At 35.6% G+C, this 21,366-nt stretch overlaps 1 protein-coding gene across 1 annotated transcript in view; it reads right to left on the bottom strand.

Annotated features, from left to right (window-relative positions):
- Positions 1-21,366, bottom strand: part of HDX (highly divergent homeobox) — a 168,881-nt gene that overhangs the window by 109,668 nt on the left and 37,847 nt on the right. Inside the window, exon 3 of the mRNA XM_069463959.1 lies at positions 13,392-13,445. Within this exon, the coding sequence (XP_069320060.1) occupies positions 13,392-13,445 (54 nt within the window). The remainder of the gene's footprint in view (positions 1-13,391; positions 13,446-21,366) is intronic.

Below are 21,366 nucleotides of genomic sequence, written 5' to 3'. Positions count from 1 at the left end.
CAATAGCTAATGCAATCCTATGTAATAAGAATAAATTGGGAGGTATCACTTTACCAAACTTGAAGCTATACTAAAGGCTATAATAACCAAAACAGTAGAATACGGGCACAAAAACAGAGAAATAGATCTAAGAACAAAAGCAGAAAACACAGATATGAATTCATCCTCAAATTGTCATCTGATCTTTGACAAAGCAGACAAAAACATACACTGGGGCAAAGAATCCCTATTCAATAACTGGTACTTGGAAAATCAGATAGCCACATGTAGATGACTGAAACAGGATTTGCATCTCTCACGTCTCACAAAAATGAATCCATGATGTATAACAGACTTAAACCTAAGGCATGAAACTATCAGAATTCTAGAAGAAAATGCTGGAGAAACTCTTCTAGATGTTGCACTAGGGAAAGAATTTATGAAGAAGATCCCAAAGGCAATCACAGCAACAAAAATAAATAAATTGGACCTGATCAAATTTAAAAAAGCTTCAGCACAGCCAAAGACAAAATAAACAGAGGAACGAGACAACCTACAGAATGGGAGAATACATTTGCATGCTATGCATCCAATAAAGGACTGATAAACAGAATCTACAAAGAACTAGAGCAAGTTAGTAAGAAATAATCAAACAATCCCATTAAAAAGGGGGCAAAAGATATGAAACAAATCTTTTTGAAAGAAGATAGGCTAATGGCCAGCAAACACATGGAAAAATGCTCAACATCTCTAATTATCAAGGAAAGGCAATCAAAACCACAATGAGCTATCACCTAACTTCAGTCAGAATGACTCTTATCAAAAGTCCCAAAACATCTGGGTGCAGATGTCTTTGTAATAGAGTGTCTTTTGTTCTTTTGGGTAGATGCCCAATAATGGGATTGCTGGATCAAATGGTAGCTCTCTCTACTTGTGTCTGTTTAAGGTATCTCCATATTGCTTTCCACAGGGGTTGCACTAGTTTGCAGTCCCATGAGCAGTGTATGAGTGTTCCTGTCTCTCCGCATCCATGCCAACATGTATTGTTTTGGGACTTTTTGATAAAGGCCATTCTCACTGGAGTTAAGTGATATCTCATTGTGGTTTTGATTTGCATTTCCCTGATGATTAGAGATGTTGAGCATTTTTTCATATCAATTGCAAAGATGTGGAAACAACCCAAATGTCCATCAATAAATGAGTGGATTAGTAAAATGTGGTATATTTATACCATGGAGTATTAGCTATAAGAAATAATGGTGATATAGAATCTCATTTGTTATCCTGGAAAGAGTTGGAACCCATTCTACTAAGTGAAGTATCCCAAGAATGGAAAAATAAGCAACACATGTACTCACCAGCAAATTGGTTTCTCTGATCATCACCTAAGTGCACATTTGGGAATAACACCAATTGTGTGTCGGACAGATGTGGGGGGTGGGGGGAGGGGGATAGGTGTATACCTACATAATGAGTGCGATGCGCACAGTCTGGGGAATGGACACGCTTGAAGCTCTGACTCGGGGGTGGGGGGCATGGGCAATATGAATAACCTATACTTTTGTACCCCCATAATAAGCTGAAATAAAAAAGAAAAGTCCCAAAACAACAGATGCTGGTGAGGATGTTGAGAGAAAAGTACACTTATACACTGTTGGTTGACTGAAAACTAGTACAGCCTCTATAGAAAGTAATATGGCGATATCTCAAAGAACTTAAAGTATACCTTCAATTTGATCCAGCAATCCAAATACTGGGTATTCACCCAAATGAAAAAAATACATTTTATGAAAAAGACACTTGCACTCAAATGTTTATGGCAGCACAATTCACAATTACAAAGATGTGGAATCAGCCCAAGTGCCCATCAATTCATGAATGGATTAATGTGGCATATGTATATCATAGAGCACTACTCAGCCATAAAAAATGGTGATCTAGTATCTTTTGTAACAACCTGGATGGAACTGGAGTCCATTCTTCTTAGTGAAGTATGACAAGAATGGAAAAATAAACACCACATGTACTCAGTGCTAAATTGGAACTAACTGATCAACACTTATGTGCACATATGGAAGTAAAATTAAAGGGAAATCAAGGCCGGGTGCAGTGGCTCACGCCTGTAATACTAGCACTCTGGGAGGCTGAGGCGGGCGGATTGTTTGAGCTCAGGAGTTTGAGACCAGCCTGAGCAACAGCGAGACCCTGTCTCTACTAAAAATAGAAAGAAATTATATGGACAGCCAAAAATATATAAAGAAAAATAGCCAGGCATGGTAGCTCATGCCTGTAGTCCCAGCTACTCGGGATGCTGAGGCAGTTGGATTGCTTGAGCCTAGGAGTTTGAGGTTGCTGTGAGCTAGGCAGATGCCATGGCACTCTAGCCCGGGCAACAGAGTGATATTCTGTCAAAAAAAAAAAAAAAAGGAAATCAAGTAGGTGGTGGGGGGAGAAGGGGGTGGGTAAATTCACACCTAACTGGTTCAATGCACACTGACTGAGGGGAACACTTATCAATACTGACTGAAACTGTACAAAAGCAAATTATGTAACCAAAACATATGTAGCCCCATAAAATTCAGAAATGAAAGTAAAATAAAATGTTCTTGTGAAAGAAAGCATATGATGCAATTATATCACATTATATCTAGAGCGTTTTAAGCTCCATGAGGACAGAGACCATGTTGCTTTTTATTTACAATATAATGCCTAATAATGAGTACTAGATAAGTGTTTGTTAAAAGAATGAATAAATAACAATTATGTATATATAAAAAATTTATTATTGAAGAAATAAAACTTTTAAAGTAAATTTAGTGTAGCCTAAGTGTAAAGAGATTATAAAGTTTATAGTAATGTACAGTAATGCCCTGGCCCTTCACATGCACTCACCACTCAATCACTGACTCACCCAGAGCAACTGCAAGTCCTGCAGTCTCTATTCATAGTCAGTGCCCTATACAGATTTAATATTTTTTTATCTTTAAACTGTATTTTACTGTATTTTTTCTATATCTATGCATGTTTAAATACATAAATATTTACCATTGTGTTATAATCGCCTACAGTATTCACTACAACAACATGTTATAAAGGTTTGTAGCCTCAGAGCAACGGGTTGTACCATATAGCCTAGGTGTGTATTATGCTATGACGCCTAGGTTTGTGTAAGTCCATTCTATGATGTTTGCACAATGCCAAAATTGTCTAACAACAAATTTCTCAGAACATATGCTCATTGTTAAGTGATGCATGATTGTAGTTACATCTTGCATATTATTATCCAATCTGATTGTCTGTGACATTTAATTAGGGTGCTTGGACTATTTACATTTAATGTGGTTATTGACTTGAATATATTTAAGTTTAACATTTTCCTATTTTCTATTTTTCTCATCTCTTCTTTGTTCTTCTTTACCGTTTCTTTTCTGCTTTATAAGAACTAATTACGGAATATTTTTATCATTTCAATTCATCTGCCTTTGTGGCTTATTAGCTTAATTTTTTATTGTTTTAGTGTTCTGATGGTTACTTTAGGGTAGGGTTTCTCAACAGCAGTGTTACTGACATTTTGGGCTGGGTAATTCTTTTTCATGGGAGTCTGTCCTGTGTATTGTAGGATGCTTAGCAGCAATCTCTGGCTTCTGCCACTAGATGCCAGTAGCATCCCTTCCTCAGTTGAGATAAGCAAAAATGTGTTCAGACATTCCCTAATGTCCCCTGGGTGGCAAAATAGCCTCTTGATGAGAACAAATACTTTAAGATTTATAGTATAGATTTTTAGCCTCTTGATGAAAACAAATACTTTAAGATTTACAGTATACATTTTTAACTTATCATAGTTTACCTTCATATGATATACTATTTTATGTATAGTTCAAGAACCTTATATTAGTATTTTTCTGCCTCTACATCTTTATGTTATTGTTGTCATATATTTTCCTTTTACTTATGGTGTAAATCTTACATTATATTGTTATTATTTTATTAAATATTTAATTATTTTTAAAGAGATATAAATGATAAGAAAAAATTCTTCTGCATTTACCCATGTCGTTGACATTTCCAGTGCTCTTTGTTTCTTTGTGTAGATACAAATTTCTACTTAGTATCATATTCCTTTTGCATGAAGGATGTCTTATTTAACATTTATTGTAATGTCAGTCTGCTGAAGGTGAATTATTTCGGTTGGTGTATATCCAAAAAAGTATTTATTTCATTGTCAGTTGTGAGTAATATTTTAGTTAAGTATAAAATTCTAGTTGACAGGTTTTTTCCAACACTTTAAAAATCTTGTTTCACTGTCTTTTCATTTGTATTTTATCTGATATCATCCTCATCTTTGTTTCTCTGTTTGTAACACATATTTTTTTCCTCTGGATGGTTTAAATTTTCTCCTTCTCATTGATATTAAGCAATTTGTTTACAATGTGCCTTTGTGTAGTTTAATTTGTGATCCTTGCACTTAATTGAGCTTCTTGGATCTGTATGTTTATAGTTTTCATCAAATTTGGAACATTTTCACCCACTTTTTATTCAAATAATTTTCTACCCTCTCTCCAACTTTTTCAGGGACTTCAATTATGCATATGTTGTGCTGCTTGAAGCTGTCTCACAGCTGACTCATGCTTTTTTTTAAGTTATCTTTTCTTCTCTCTTTCACTTTGGATACTTTCTATTGCCATGTGTTCAAATTCAGTTATATTTTCTTTTGTAACACCTAAGCTTTCATTAATCCCATACAGTGTGTTTTTCACTCCAGACATTGTAGTTTTCATTTCTAGAAATTCTGTTTGGGTCTTTTTTTACATGTTCCATGTTTGTACTAATCTTGTTTTATTTATGTAACTTATAAAACATATGAAATACAGTTAAAATGACTATTTTAATATTCACTTCTGCTAATTCTAATGTGTCAGTTATGTTTTTTTTTTCATGTAATTGGTTTTTTTCCTCATCATAGTTCATATTTTCCTACTTCTTTGCATTCTAGCAATTTTGACTGGATGAGAGATACTGTATATTTTATCTTGTTGAGTGCTATATATTTTTATATTACTATAAATAATATTGAGCTTTGTGGTGGGATGTCAGTAGGTTACTTGGAAACTGATTAATCCTTTCTGGACTTGCTTTTAGGATTTATTTGGCATAATAGAAGAGTATTTAGTCTAGAATTAACTTTATGTGTGTGTTACACAAAAGTCCATGAATTATAAGGTTTTACAGTCTCGCTAGTGAGGATAGCCATTATTACTGGCCCATATAGGCACCTATGCTTTTCTAACCTTTCTAATTTTTTGGATGGCTCTTTTCCAGGACTTAGTTTCCCTAAACATGTGGGTACTCAGTGGAATATTCAAGGGTGGCCTTCCACAGATCTTCTGAGTTCTCCCTTAATACATTTCTTGCCTCTCCAATATCTACCTGCAAGCTCTAGCCATCTTATTCTCCATGGATTCTTAGCTCCATCTTTTTGACTCGAGTCCTTTCAGTGTCCACTTTGGCTCTTCCTCCCTATGCAACATTCTGGTGACTTTCTCAAGGCAGTAATATATGCCAGTAAGCTTTAACATCACTGCTATTAATTGCATGTGGTGAACAGTCTCTAAGGTAGCACACGTATTATCCACATTGGCTGGTTTTCATTACTTTGTATATCCCTTCCCATTCAAAATGAGTGGGAACTGTGACTTGCCTCTAACCAACAGAATATGGCAAAGATAATAGTATGTCACTCTTGTGACTGTTACTTTATCAAAGACTTTGTCTTGCTAGCAGGCTCACTCTATAGACTCTCCTTGATGGCTTATATAGGAAGTAGATATGTTTTTAAAGTCCATATTATAATAAACTGTGGGAAGTACCTAGGACCTATGAACAGTGTCTAGGAACTGGAATGGCCTCTTGACAGCCTGTTCTAGGACAAGAAGGCAGCCTCTGGATAACAGCCAGAAAGTAGCTGGGCTCTGTCTTACAGTCACAAGAAAATAAATTCTTCCAACAACCTAGAAATATATTCATCCTCACTCAAGCCTCTATAGGTTAATACAGCCTAGCCAACACCCTGTTTGCATCCTAGGGAGACCCTAAATAGAGGGTCTCTTCCCATGCCTGGACTCTTGACCCACATAAACTGTGAGATAACAATAAATGTGTGTTACTATTAGGCTACTGAGATTTTGGTAATTTGTTATGCAACACCAGAAAATTAATAAAATTTCCTGATATCCAGGGTTTTGAAAACTTTTATTTCATATATTTAGATCAGTTTCCTTGTTGTTTCAGGTGGTAGCATAAATCCAGTCTGTATTACTCTGTCTTGGCCAGAGGAGGAAGTCCATGCATTAGATATCAAATTCTAATCTAAAACAATTAAATTAAATGTGAAAATTCAGTTTCCCATTTGCACCAGCCACAATCAAAGCGATCAATAGTCTGGCCATGGGTGGTAATGAAAACAGTATTAGCACAGTGGTAGACAATGTAATCACTATTTGAATTGAATAACTCTATGGCAGTTAGAATGACTAAGCATTCTCATTCTCAAGCCTCATTTCAGTGGAATATATTTTCAGGTAAAGTTATTTAAGAAAAATGAAATAAAATCATTAGAGACAGCAATGAATACAGATCATTTCTGTTATAGAAATTGAGAAAAGTAATGAATGATGAAGCATTGGGAATAAAAGCTAAAGAGAAGAGGGAATTGAAAGGTGTGTTTCTATATGTAAGAGGTTTGAACATGCAAGTATTAGAATTCACTCTAACAAACCCTTCAACTTATGTTCAATTTCATTGATTTTTGCTCTTATAAATTACTTCTCTCTTTGGTTTGGATTTATTTTCCTTTCATTTTTCTAGTTTCTTGAAATACAAACTTTGATGATCAATTTGAGTCCTTTTCTCATTTTCAATGTAATCGTGTAGTGTTGCAAAATACCTTTTCAGCATTGCTTTAGCTATAGCCTGCAAGTTTGATGTACTTTATTTTCATTTTCATTCAGTTCTATGTATTTTTCAATACTTCCTCTTTGATCCATGGATTATTTAGAAATGCTTTCAAATTTGTATGCAGTTTGTTGATTTCCATGTTGTCTTTCTGTTATTAATTTCAGTGATCAAATTATGGGCAGAGTAGACAATTTTTTATGATTTCAGTATTTTAAGTTTGTTGAGGTTTGTTTTATGGTTCTGGATAAGGTCTTATCATGGTAAATGTTCCATGTGTCATTTAAAAATATGTATTCTCACCTGGAAGTTGCAGGGCCACAGCCATGACATGAGGCATTAGAGTGCTTCTCCTGAGGAACTAAGCTGGTCACAGGATCCCCCCCCAGCCACAAAAAAAAAGAAAAAAGAAAAAAAAAACATTGCAGCTTATTCCTTCCAGCAAGAAACACCTACTGAAAGGGAGATATATTTGTAAGCCCTTTACTACAACTACTGAATCAATCATAGAGGATGAGGTTGATTCTCACCCACAAGAACTACCTACTGGCTCAGAGATTAAATAAGGAGTGTCATTATCTAAACAAAAGAAAATCCAAAAGTAAGAAGCAATATCTGCTCCAGATGAGAAGGAATCAGGAAAAGAACTCCAGGATTATTGAGAATCAGAGTGAAGAGACACCCAAAAAAGAGAACACTAGCTCTTCATAAAGGGAAACCAACCAAAATCAGAATATTGAAATGACGATAAAGAATTTCAAACATGGATTATAAGGAAGAGTGATGAAATACAAAACAAAATAGAAAGCCAACACAAACCACAGAAACAATACAGGAAATTATTGAAAAAATCACTAAAAATTTAATTATTAAAGAAAAATCAAGCAGTAATTCTGGAAATGAAAAATTCATTGAAGGAACTACAAAACACAGTGGAAAGCCTTAATATGTTAGATCAGTGAGAAGAAAGAATCTCAGTGCTGGAAGCCAACACTTCTGAATTTAAAAAGTCAGTCAAAGAGATACAGAACACAAATAAAAGAGGAAAGCCTACAAGAAATATGGTATTATGAAAAGAAGCCTCACATAAGAATCATAGGCATCCATGAGTGTAAAAAAGAAAATATAAAAGTATGCAAAATACATTTGAGGGAATAATTGAGAAAAAATTCCCTGACCTTGCTAGAAATCTAGAGATCCAAAAACAAGAAACTCAAAGATTCCTGGGAGACTCATAATGAAGAGGCAAACATTGTGACACATGGTCATAAGACTGGCCAAAATAAAAATGAAAGAAGTACTCATAGGATCAATAAGGAGAAAACACCCGCTAATGTAGAAAAGAAAACCCTCTTTTGCCCCCATCTGGATGCCATTGATTTGCTTCTCTTGTCTGATTGCCCTGGCTAGGACTTCCAGCACTATGTTGAATAGAAGCAGTGGCAGAGGGCAACCGTGTCTGGTTCCAGTCCTAGGTAGGAAGGCTTTCAATTTTTCCCCAGTCACTATGATGTTGGTGGTGGGTTTGTCATATATGGCTTGTATCATTTTTAGGTAAGTCCTATCTATGCCTATTTTGTTAAGCATTCTTATCATAAAAGACTGTTGAATTTTGCCAAATGCTTTTTCTACGTCTATTGAGAGGATCATATGGTCTTTGTCCTTCTATTTATGTGTTGAATTACATTTATAGATTTGCGTATGTTGAACCATCCCTGCATATCTGGGATGAAGCCTACTTGGTCATGATAGATTATTTATTTTATTTTATTTTTTTGATAAACACCTGAATTTGGGTTTCTAGGATTTTGTTGAGAATTTGTGCATCTATATTCACAAGGAGTGTTGGTCTGTAGTTTTGTATTTTTTTTGTTGTTGTTGTGTCCTTTCCTGGGTTTGGTTATCAGGGTGATGTTGGCTTTATAAAATATGTTGGGGGAGATTCCTTCCTTCTTAATGTTGTGGAATAATTTCTGCAGGATAGGCACCCATTCTTCTTTGTAGGTCTTGTAAAATTCAGGTGTGAATCCATCTGGTCCAGGAATTTTTCTCTTTAGGAAAGCTTTTAAATGCTGTTTCTATTTCAATACTTGATATCGATCTGTTCAGGAATTCTATTTCTTCATGATTGAGCCAAGGGAGGCTGTGTGTTTCTAAAAATTTGTCCATTTCCTCCACATTTTCCAGTTTAGGTGCATAGAGATTTTTATATAGATGACATTTTGTATTTCCGTGGCATCTGTTGTAATTTCTCATTTTTCATTCCTCATGGAACTTATTAGAGTACTTTCTTTTCTGCTTCTCATTAATCTAGCCAGAGGCATGTCAATTATGTTTATCTTTTCAAAGAACCAACTTTTTGTTTTATTAATCTTCCATATAGTTTTTCATTACCAATTTCATTTAGTTCTGCTCTGATCGTTGTTATTTCATTTCTTCTGCTGGGTTTGGGCTCGATTTACTCATCCTTTTCTAGTTCTTTGAGATGATTCACTAGATTGTTTATTTGTGATCTTTCTGTCTTTTGGATGTAGGTATTTATAGATATAAATTTTCCACTGAGGACTACTTTAGCTGTGTCCCACAAATTTTGAAAATTTGTGTCTCCTTTGTCATTTATTTCAAAGAATCTTTTGATTTCCATCCCTATATGTGAACAATGGTCAAACGGAAAAGCAAATCAGAGACTCAGTACCCTTCATAATAGTAACAAAGAAAATAAAGTACATAGGAATGTATTTAACTAAGGAGGTAAGATCCCCCTACATGGAAAATTATGAAACACTGAGGAAGGAAACAGCAGAGGACATAAATAGGTGGAAAACCATACCATGTTCATGGGTCAGCAGAATCAACATTGTTTAAATGTCTGTACTACCCAAAGTGATATACAGATTCAATGAAATTCCCATTATAATATCAATAGCATTTTGTGCAGAACTACCATTTGATCCAGCCATCCCACTCCTGTGTATTTATCCAAAGGGCATTAAAAAAGGTATTCGACTAAAAAGACATCTGCACTTGAATATTTATGTCAGCACAATTCACAATTGCAAGGATGTTGAAACAACCCTGAGTGTACAGGATCTGACCTCTGTGTCTTTTCCACGGGTCCCGGAGATCAACCTCTGACCATGCCAAGGACAAGGATACTGGTCCCAAGTCTCTCCTATGGGGTGCCCAAGTTGATTGAATGTCCCTACACCTTGGTGTGTGTCTTGCTCTGCTGGAGTCTCCAGGCAAGAAGCACCAGAAAGTTCTGACATGTAGGGAGCTCACAGTCCAGGCTCCCCTCAGTCTGTTGCAGGACCCAAAAAGGAAAAGTCTAAGCCCCGTTCCTTGTGGAGGTCTATGTATGGTGGCTGAATTTTCTCTCTTGGCTGCCATGGGTGGGGGAGGGGAAGGGGCAAAAATGAGTCTAGATGGAGGAAAGTCCACCCTCTCTCATCTCCAGCCCTCTCTTCAGGAGGCAATCCTCCCAGAATGATAGAGCTCTGAAGTCATGCAGTTCACCTGGGACCCACTGGAACCCTGTGGCTCCTGCAGTCTGGGCCGAAGTTTGGAAATGTCTGTGTGGGAACAAGCATGATGGAACCTGAGGGGTTTAGGCCCTTGGGGAGGGCAAAGGCACCCAGTGGGTAGAGAAGCAATATGGAAGATTTGTGAGGTGGGAGGTGCCCTGAGGGGGCTAAGAGCCTGGTGCCCTGTCCGCAAGAAGCTCTCCACTCACTGGCATCAGCAGTCTCTGGGTTCACTTTGGCAGAGGGTTGCTCCAGCAACTCAGGAGCCCACCAACAGTCCAAGATGCAAGGGAAGGAGATATTAGTCAATCCACCTATCCTTCCTGCTGGTCTTCTAGCCTCTCTGGGCTTAATCCTTGCCCATGCCTTTCTCCTTCAAGTTCTGCTCTGCAATGTCTTACCATGGAGTCTCCTGTAGGTTCAGGCACCCTTCCTGCAGACCCTCATCCAATATATGTTTGTTTTTTCACTTTCATCTAAAATGTCTCCTTTTTATATAGACACTCTGGCTGGTGCTGTCATTGGTCTTCCATCCTCCCAATATCAGCTGTGCCTCTTCTTTCTTGCCTCCAAGATTTCAGACAAGTCCACTGTCATTTGAATTGGTGTTCTCCTATAGGTAATGCATCATTTCTCTTTGGCTGCCAACAAGATTACTTTCTTTGAATTTAGTTTTCAGGAGTCTAATTATGATGTGCCTAGGTGTGGATTTCTTTGCATTTCTCTTGTTTGGGATTCATTCAGCTTCTTGATTCTGTGGGTTTGTGTTATTTTCCTCCAAATTTGGGAAGAGTGTAGTCATTATTTCTTTGAATATTCTTTCAGTCTGTACTCTCTCCTCTTCTTTTGGAATTCCAATGATACAAATGTTGGATCTTTTGTTATTGTCCAACAGGACTCAGGTTGTTCATTATTTTTCAGTTTCTCACTATTGTTCAAATTGTTCAAATTTTACTAATCAGTCCTCAAGTTCAGTGACTCTATCCTCTTTCACCTGTACTCTAATATTGAGCCAACAGCAAGTTTTTTTTTATTTTAGTTATTGTATTTTTAGCTCATAATTCGTATTTGATTATATTTGATAACTTCTATGGCTTTTTTATTTTCTTTATTTGTTTCAAGATAACTTGTAATTGCTTTTGTTAAAGCATTTTTTTTTTACAATGAGTGTTCTAAAATCTTTACCTGATAATTCCATCATCTGATTCATCTCAGTGTTTGTGTCAGTTGATTATTTTTATCACTCAAGTTATGATTTTCCTGGTACCTGGTATAATGGGTAATTTTCAGTTGTTTCCTGGACATTTTGGCCATTAACTTTGGAGAGTTTATGTCATATTTAAGTCTTTTTATTTTTGCAGGCAGTCACCCAGTTATGTTTAGGACATAGGTCTTAGCCTACTTTTATGGGTTATGAGTCTAATGATAATTCAATTTTCAAAGCCTTCGTGATGTTAATATCATCTGCTTGATTTATTTTGTGTCACTGATGTTATCACTGATCATTGCTCATGCCACCTAAGAGAGAGAAGTACTTTATCTGGTTCAGGCACTTGTGAGGAGATCGCCCCTGTTGGTACCACCCAACAAACCAGTGTCTATAGGTTAGAAATGGATTCTCCATCTTTCAGGGATGAATAGTGGACTTAGTGGGCTTGGTGCTTATTGTGGCTTGATCTCTCTTCTTGGTGCTGGCCAGTCACCTGGTTCTTGAGGTGGGAGAAATATTAATAATTCTCTGGCTTATAGGAGCAAAGTGGCTGCCCAGGCCAAGTTGCTCTGTATAGAAGTAACTTTTTTGACATTGCTTCCTGGTGTCTCCAGGTGAGGGAGGGAAATTTCAGGCCCGGTAAGGAAGAAAAGCACTTCTCCTGGCTGCATATTATCAGCAGAGCTTTCAATTAATTTCGCTTGCTAAAGTTCCAAGGCTTATTTCATGTTAATGGGATTCTTGCTCCATATGGACCAGAAATGAATCAACCCAAGCTGCCTTCTGTGGTAGGTTGGGGTCGTGAGTTGCCTGGATTGAGTAGCCCGATACCGCTAAGTGTGGGACAAAACACCCTGTGGTTCCTCTATGTCTTAGAGTCCTTAACCAGTGCCTTCTTCTTTATACTGTTCAGAGTACTCCTTTGATGGCTTCTTATATTATTTCCAGGGTTTATAGTTCTACTTTGTGGGGAAGAGAAGACAGAAAGGAATCTAGAGAGTATTCCTAATACTGAAGTCCTAGCTTCAGTTTTCTGTATCCCTAAATCTATCTATCATATCGTAACTTGAGTTATTATTCTTAAAGACTATTCATGACTGTTTTCTGGTTAAAATCCTTCAATAGTTTCCTATATATGGACCAGTTACATACAAATCTCCTGAGGTGCAACTAAAATGCAGTCTTACACAGACCGACTGAATTAGATGCTTTGATAAAAAACAATTTTACTGAAGTTCTGTTATATTAATATAAAAAATATAACAGATGTAGCAGAAAGTCAGAGAACAAAATAAGGTTGTTAAAAATTAATTACTCATCACCTCAAAATACTGAATTACACTAAAAAGAAATGATAAGGTAAATTATTTAATACTGATTGAGATTATTTTATGTTAGTCATGATTCAATTATATGATCAAATTAACTGGGCTAATTAGACATAGAAAAAATTATGATATTTTTATGAATTACCTTTGAATGCTTTCCAAAACCAAAAAAAAAAAAATCTGGCCACAGATTATATAGTGTGTTCATTACTATATTTTATTTAAGATTGCCTTTGTGGTATATATAAATATTATTATCTAAAAATATGTCCTTTGAGATAATGTTGTTTTATCAAGGTTCAGTTTTGCCAGCTATACATAAATCACAGTTTCTCAGTGACATTTCTATTAACAACACAAGGGAAACCCATTTGCTGCTTTAAATGAAAGATTACTTACTGCTCTTTTTCTAGAACACCCTGTAATCCAAGGCACAGTAAGGTTTCCTGAAATCTGTGAAAACAATAAATGGAATCTCAGTAAGGTATGCATTGACACTACTTGGAAGGTTGATCAACACCAAAGGATTCATACAAGATGTCAACATAAGTCTGCATTGAGAGCATATTCCCCACACAGACAAAAAAAATTGCTTCCATATTAAACTCAGCAGATGTAAAGGGACTTTCTTTTTGAAGAAATTTTAGATGTTGATTGTCTGTCTTAATAATCTGTCTAGTTTTGTCAGTAGAGTGTTGAAGTCCCCAGCTATCATGATCTTGCTTTTTGTTTATTTCTTTCCTTAATTTGAGTAGTATTTGTTTTATGAATTTGAGAGCTCCTATGTTACGTACATAAATGTTTAGGATTATAATATCTCCTTCTTGATTTGATCCCTTTATGTATCATTATATAAGACCATCACTGTCTTTTTTTATACTATTGTGTATTTAAAATCTGTCTTATCTGATATGAGAATAGCTACTCCTGCTTACTTTTGGTTTCCATTTGCATAAAATATTTTATTCACCCTTTTCCCTTGAGTCTATAAGAATTTTTCCAAGTTTAATGGGTTTCTTGAAGAAGGCATGTGTTAATATTTGGGTTGTGATTTTTTATCCATCCTGCCAATCTATATCTTTTCAGTGGAGGACTTAGATCATTTACATTCAATGGTAATATTGATATCTGAGATGCTATACCAGTCACCATGTTGATTGCTATCTATTTACTTTGTTTTCTCACTTGGGTTACTGTTTTATAAGAGCTGTGAGTTTTTTACTTTTACACTGGTGAGTATCAATCATACTGTTCAATGTATAGAGCACTTTTAAGGATTTCCTGTAGGGAAGGGCCAGTGATGACAAATTCCCTTAGTGTTTGCTTGTCTGGGAAATATTTTATTTCTCCATCACTTATAAAAGTATTGTGGAATACAAAATTCTTGGCTGACAATTATTCTATTTAAGAAGACTGAAGACACTAGACTTAAATGGAACTCTGGAACAAATGGACCTAACAGACATTTGTAGAACATTCTACCAAAAAATAGCATAATATACATTCTTCTCATCAGCACATTGAACATTATCAAAGATAGATCATATATTAGGTCACAAAACAAGTATCAACAAATTTCAAAATCAAAATCATATCAGGTAACCCCTCAGACCACAGTGGAATAAAACTAGAAATCAATTACAAGAGGAACTCTCAAAACTAAAGAAATACATGGAAATTAAATAAACTGCTGCTGAAATAACCTTGGGTCAATGACTGAATCAACAAGAAAATCAAACAATTTTTCAAATTGAATGACAAAAGTCACACCTACTACCAAAATCTCTGGAATACAGCAAAGGCAGTGCTAGGAGTGATGTTCATAGTACCAACTGCCTACATCAAAGAAACAGAGACATCAAAAATTAATAATCTAAACCTAATGTCACAACTCAAGGAACTAGAAGAAGAACAAACCAAACTCAAAGCTACCAGAATACAAGAAATAACAAAAATCAGAGCAGAAATAAATGAAATGGAAATAAACAAACAAACAAAGAGTACAAATATCAATGAAACATAAAGTTAGTTATTTAAAAAGATAAACAAAATCAATCGACCACTAGGTAGATTAACCAGGAACAGAAGAAAAAGGATTCAAATAATCTCAATCAGAAATGGAAAAAGAGACAATTCAACTGATACCATGGCAATACAAAATATCATCTGAGACTATTATGAAAACTTCTATGCACACAAACTAGAAAATCTAGAGGAAATGGATAAATTTTTGGAAACACACAACCTTCCAAGATTGAATCAGGAAGAAATAAAAATCCTGAAGAGACCAATAATGAGTAGTGAGATAGAAACAGTAATAAAAAATCTACCAATCAAAAAAGCCCAGGACAAAGGACATGAATAGAAATTTTTCAAAAGAAGATATAAGAATGGCCAACAAACATATGAAAAAATGTTCAACATCTCTAATCATCAGGGAAACGCAAATCAAAACCAAAATGAGATATCACTTAGCTCCAGTGAGAATGGTCTTTATCAAAAAGTTCCAAAACAATACATGTTGGCATGGATGCAGAGAGACAGGAACACTCATACACTGCTGATGGGACTGCAAACTAGTGCAATCCCTGTGGAAAGCAATATGGAGATACCTTAAACAGATACAAGTAGACCTACCATTTGATCCAGCAATCCCATTATTGGGCATCTACCCAAAAGAACAACAGACATTCTATAACAAAGACATCTGCATCTGAATGTTTATAGCAGCACAATTCACAATTGCAAAGATGTGGAAACAACTTAAATCCCCATCAATACATGAGTGGATTAGTAAAATGTTGTATATGTATACCATGGAGTATTACTCAGCTATAAGAAATAATGGTGATATAGAATCTCTTATGTTATCCTGGAAAGAGTCGGAACCCATTCTACTAAGTGAACTATCCCAAGAATGGGAAAAAAAAGCACCACATGTACTCACCAACAAATTGGTTTCCCTGATCACCACCTAAGTGCACATTTAGGAATAACACCAACTGGGTGTCGGGCAGATGTGGGGGGTCGGGGGAGGGGATGGGTGTATACCTACATAATGAGTGTGATGCGCACTGTCTGGGGAATGGACACGCTTGAAGCTCTGTCTCGGGGGGTGGGGGAGCATGGGCAATATACATAACCTAAACTTTTGTACCCCCACAATGAGCTGAAATTAAAAAAAGAACTAATAATAAAAAGGCCCAGGAACAGATGGATTAACAGCTGAATTCTACCAGATCTACAAAGAAGGACTGGCACCTACCATACTGAAATGTTTAACAACATCAAAAGGAGAGAATCATCCCTAACCCATTCTATGAAGCCAGTATTACCCTAATACCAAAGGCAGGAAAGGACACAACAATAACAACAACAAAGAAAACTACAGACCAATATCCCTTATGAGCATAGGTGTAAAAATTCTCCTCAACGTAATACTAGCAAACTAAATTCAATAGCACATTAAAAAGATAATCCACCGTGATCAAGTGGGTTTCATTTCAGGGACACAATGATAGTTCAATATATGCAAATCAGTAAATGTGATTCACCAAATAAACAGAATTAAAAACAAAAAAAAAACCATATGATCACCCCAATATATGCAGAAAAATCATTCAATAAAATCCAACACTCCTTCATGATTAAAACCCTCAATAAATTAGACATAGAAGAAAATACCTCAAAGTAATAAAAGCCATGTATGAGAAACCCACAGCCAACATCACACTGAATGGATTAATGTTGAAAACATTCTCCCTAAGAACTGGCACGAAAGAAGAATGCTCATTGTTACCACTTCTATTGAACATACTACTGGAAGTCCTAGCCAGCACAATCAAGCAACAGAAAGAAATAAAGGGCATCCAAATCAGAAAATAGGAAGTTTAAGTATCCCTGTTTGCCAATAATATGGTATTATATCTCTAAACCCCTAAAGACTCCTCCAAAGACTCCTACAATTGATAAATTCAGTAAAGTCTCAGGTCACAAAATACATGTACACAAATCAATAGCATTCCCATACACTAATAACAGTCAAGCTAAGAGTCAAATCAAAAGCTCAATATCATTTACAGTAGCTTCAAAAAATAAAATACCTAGGTATATACTTACACAAGTGATGAAAGATCTCTACAATGAGGACTACAAAACACTGATGAAAGAACTATTTGGTTACACAAACAAATGGAAAGCATCCCATATTCAAGGATTGGAAGAATCAATATCATTAATATGTCCATACTGCCCTAGGTAATTTACAGATTCAGTGCAATTACCATCAAAATGCCAACACCATTTTTCAAAGAACTAGAAAAAACAACCCTAAATTTCATATGTTATCAAAAAGGAGCCCAAATAGCAAAGGAGATCCTAAGTAAAAGCAATACATCTGGAGGCATTACATTACTTGACTTCAAATTATCCCATAAGGCTCTAGTAGGTAACCAAATCAGCATGGTACCTGGTATAAAGGTAGACAAATAGATCAATGGAACAGAAGAAAGAACTCAGAAATAAAGCCATATAGCTATTACCTACTGATTTTTGACAGACAAGACAAAAACATACACTAGGAAAGGAAGCCCTATTCAATAAATGCTGCTGGGAAAATTGGAGAGCAATATGCAGAAGAATGAAACTGGATCCCTATCTCTCACCTTACACAAAAATCAACTCAAGATGGATTAAAGAATTAATTGTAAGACAAGACATCATTAAAATTCTAGAAGAAAATCTAGGAAAAACTTTTCTGGACCTGGCCTAGGCAAAGAATTTATGAATAAGACCCCAAATCAAATACAGTACCAACAAATATGAGACCTAATTAAACTAAAAAGTTTCTGTACAGCGAAGGAAATAATCTACAGTAAGTAGACAACCTACAGAATGGGATAAAATATTCACAATACCTATCCAGCAAGGGACTTATATCCAGAATCTACAAATAACTGAAACAAATTAGGAAGGAAAAAAACAAGTCCATCAAAAAGCAGGCTACAGATATGAAGGGATTTTTTCAAGAGAAGATACGCAAATGATAAAAAAAAAGTGAAAAAAAAATGCTCAATAGCATTAATGTCAAGGAAATGCAAATTAACACCACAATGGGATACCACCTTACTCTTGTCAGAATGGCCATTATTAAAGCATCAGAAAACTATAGATGTTGGTATGGATGCATTCAAAAGATAATGCTTGTACACTTTTGGTGGGAATGTAAATTAGTACCTTTATGGAAAACAGTGTGGAGATTCCTCAAAGAGTTAGAAGTAGACCTACCATTTGATCCATCAATCCTTCATAATGAGTGTGATGCACATCATCTAGGGGATGGACAGGCTTGAAGCTCTGATTGGGGAGTGTGGGGCAAGGGTAATATACATAACATAAACTTTTGTACCCCCATAATATGCTGAAATTAAAAAAAAGAAACAAAAAAATCCCACTACTGGGTATCTGTCCATAGGAAAAGAAATCACTATATAAAAAAGATACCTGTACCCAAATGTTTATCACAGCACAATTCCCAATTGGAAAGATATGGAATTAACCTAAAGTCTCATCAACTGATAAGTGAATAAAGAAAATGTGGTATATACATACATACCATTGAGTGATACTCAGCCATAGAAAGGGATGAAATAATTTCTTTTGCAACAACTTTGATGGAACTGAAGACAATTATCCTAAGTTAAGTATTTCAGGAATGGAAAAACAGATACCACATATTCTCACTTTTAAGTGGGAGATAAATGATGGGTACATATGGTTATAAAGTGTAGTGGACATTGGAAACTAAGAAGGAGGGAGGGAGGAGAGGGGTGAGGGATAAAAAATTACCTGTCAGGTACTATGTACACTATTCTGTTGACAGGTCCACTAAAAACCCTGACTTCAGCATTCTATAACTCATCTGCATAACAAAATATGCTTGCACGCCCTAAATCTATTGAATTTTTCAAAAATCAAACACTGAAAAAAAGAAAAAAAGAAATTTTAAAAGTGGTGCAAAATTCCCCTAGAAATTCAAAAAACTTTCTAGGGTATTGTTGGGGCCCTATTGGGGGTCTTGAATCTATGAACACTACGATTATTATAACAAAAATGCAATGTCTTTTTGAATAAGTAAGAAAGTTGCAAAAACAAAAGTAGTTTCCACTTATCAATAGGATATATGTTCCAAGATCCCCAGTGGATGCCTGAAACCAAGGATAGTACCAAACTCTATGTGTACTATGCTTTTTTCATATATATATATATATATATACACACACACACACACACACACACATACACTTACCATAGAGTTGAATTTATAAATTAAGCACAGTAAGGAATTAGCAATAATGAATAATAAAATAGAACAATTATAACAATATACTGTAATACAAATTATGTGAATGTGGTCTATTTCTTAAAATCATCTTATTTTTCTGTACTGCAGGTAACTGAAACCATGGAAAGCAAAACAGTGGATAAAAGGGGACTACTGTAGTCACTTGTTAAACAGGGCATCACCAGAAAAAAAGAGATGACTTCATAATGAAAGGTGTCTTCTATAAACTACTTAAACACACTACTTGTATTTACTTTGATAAATCAGCACTAACAAAATTATTACTACATATGCTTTCTTAATATAAATCTTATGCCTACAGTACAAACATTTGAAACATTATTTCTCCAAACCCTGGCCTCGTGAGAAGTCTATTCACTATGCCCTCCACCCTTTCTTATAAAATGGAGAGTTATAGATTCTAATAAGTCTATTGATTTAAAGAAAGTTTCTTTTGCATCAATAATATGATTGCAAAAGTGAGAAAATGTGAACCATTAACCGTTATGATCTATACATTGAACTTCCCCATATAAAAATTTGTGTCCAATAAAATATATTCCTTTCTAGTTACATTCCAGTGCTTAGTGTTGATACTGACATTAAATATTGCAACCTTGCACACATATTCCTTGCATAGTACACAAGTATTTCCATACTTGAACAAATACCTTCTAATAATTTCCCAGAGATGTTGAAAGATTTTGACCTTTACAAATGGAGCAGGGTATGATGGTAGCTAAAGATATATTCATTGTCAATACTGCCAAATCTACCTATGCACTCACACCTCAAGTTGAAATAATGCTTCTACAAAATTCTATTTGTATGTATGATAATCATTTTTTCTTCTACCCACAAACTTTTTTTTATTTGGGATATAATGACGGTACAAACATTTTGATTACATAAAATGCATTTGCCTCGCTCAAGCCAGGGCCACAAGCCTGTCTTTCCCCCATACAGTGTCACTCGTCTCCATTAGCTGTGAGTTTACTCACCCCACTGGCTCTATACCCCACCCTGCCACCCCCCCACCTGACCAGCACCCAGTGAGTATTACTACCGTGTGAGCACCTCAGTGTTGATCAATTAGTACCAGTTTGATGGCAAGTACATGTGGTGCATGTTTTTCCATCCTTGTGATACCTCACTTCAAAGGAAGGGGTTAATCTCTATTCAGGAAAATATACCAGGTGCTAGATCAGCATTGTTTTTTGTAGTTGAGTAGTATTCCACGGTATACATATACCACATTTTATTAATCCACTCATGTATTGATGGGCATTTAGGTTGATTCCACATCTTTGCAATTGTAAATTGTACTGCTATAAACATTTGAGTGGAGATGTCTTTATTATAGAATGTCTTTTTTTTTCCTTTGGATAGATGCCCAGTAGTTGGGATTGCTGAATCAAATGGTACTTCTATTTTTAGCTCTTTGAGGTATCTCCAAATTAGTTTCTACAGGGGTTGTACGAATTTGCAGTCACACCAGCAGTGTAAAAGTGTTCCAGTCTCTCCAGATCCACCCCAGCATTTGTTATTTTGGGACTTTTTGGTAGAGATCATTCTCATTAGAGTTAGGTGATATCTCATTGTAGCTTTGATTTGCATTTCCCTAATGATTAGAGATGTTGAGCACTTTTTTATGTGCTTGCTGGCCATTAATCTGTCTTCTTTTGAAAAGTTTCTGTTCATGTCTTTTGCCCATATTTTGACGGAGTTGTTAGATTTTTTCTTGTTGATTTTCTTAAGTTCTATATAGATTCTTGTTATCAGCCCTTTATTGGATGTGTAGAATGCAAATATTTTCTCCCATTCTATAGGTTGTCTATTTTCTCTAAGGACAGTTTCCTTGACTGTGAAGAAGCTTTTTTAATTTGATCAGGTCCCATTTGTTTTATTTTTGTTGCTGCTGTGATTGTTTGCGGGGTCTTCCTCATAAATTCTTTACCTAGGCTAATGCCTAAAAGAGTCTTCCCCACATTTTCTTCCAGAATTCTTAAGGTTTCATGCCTTAGGTTTAAG

Source organism: Eulemur rufifrons, chromosome 30, assembly GCF_041146395.1.
Source record: "Eulemur rufifrons isolate Redbay chromosome 30, OSU_ERuf_1, whole genome shotgun sequence".
Lineage (NCBI taxonomy): Eukaryota > Metazoa > Chordata > Mammalia > Primates > Lemuridae > Eulemur > Eulemur rufifrons.
Note: the sequence above shows the minus strand (reverse complement) of the source record. Positions and strands in the feature narration are given on the sequence as shown.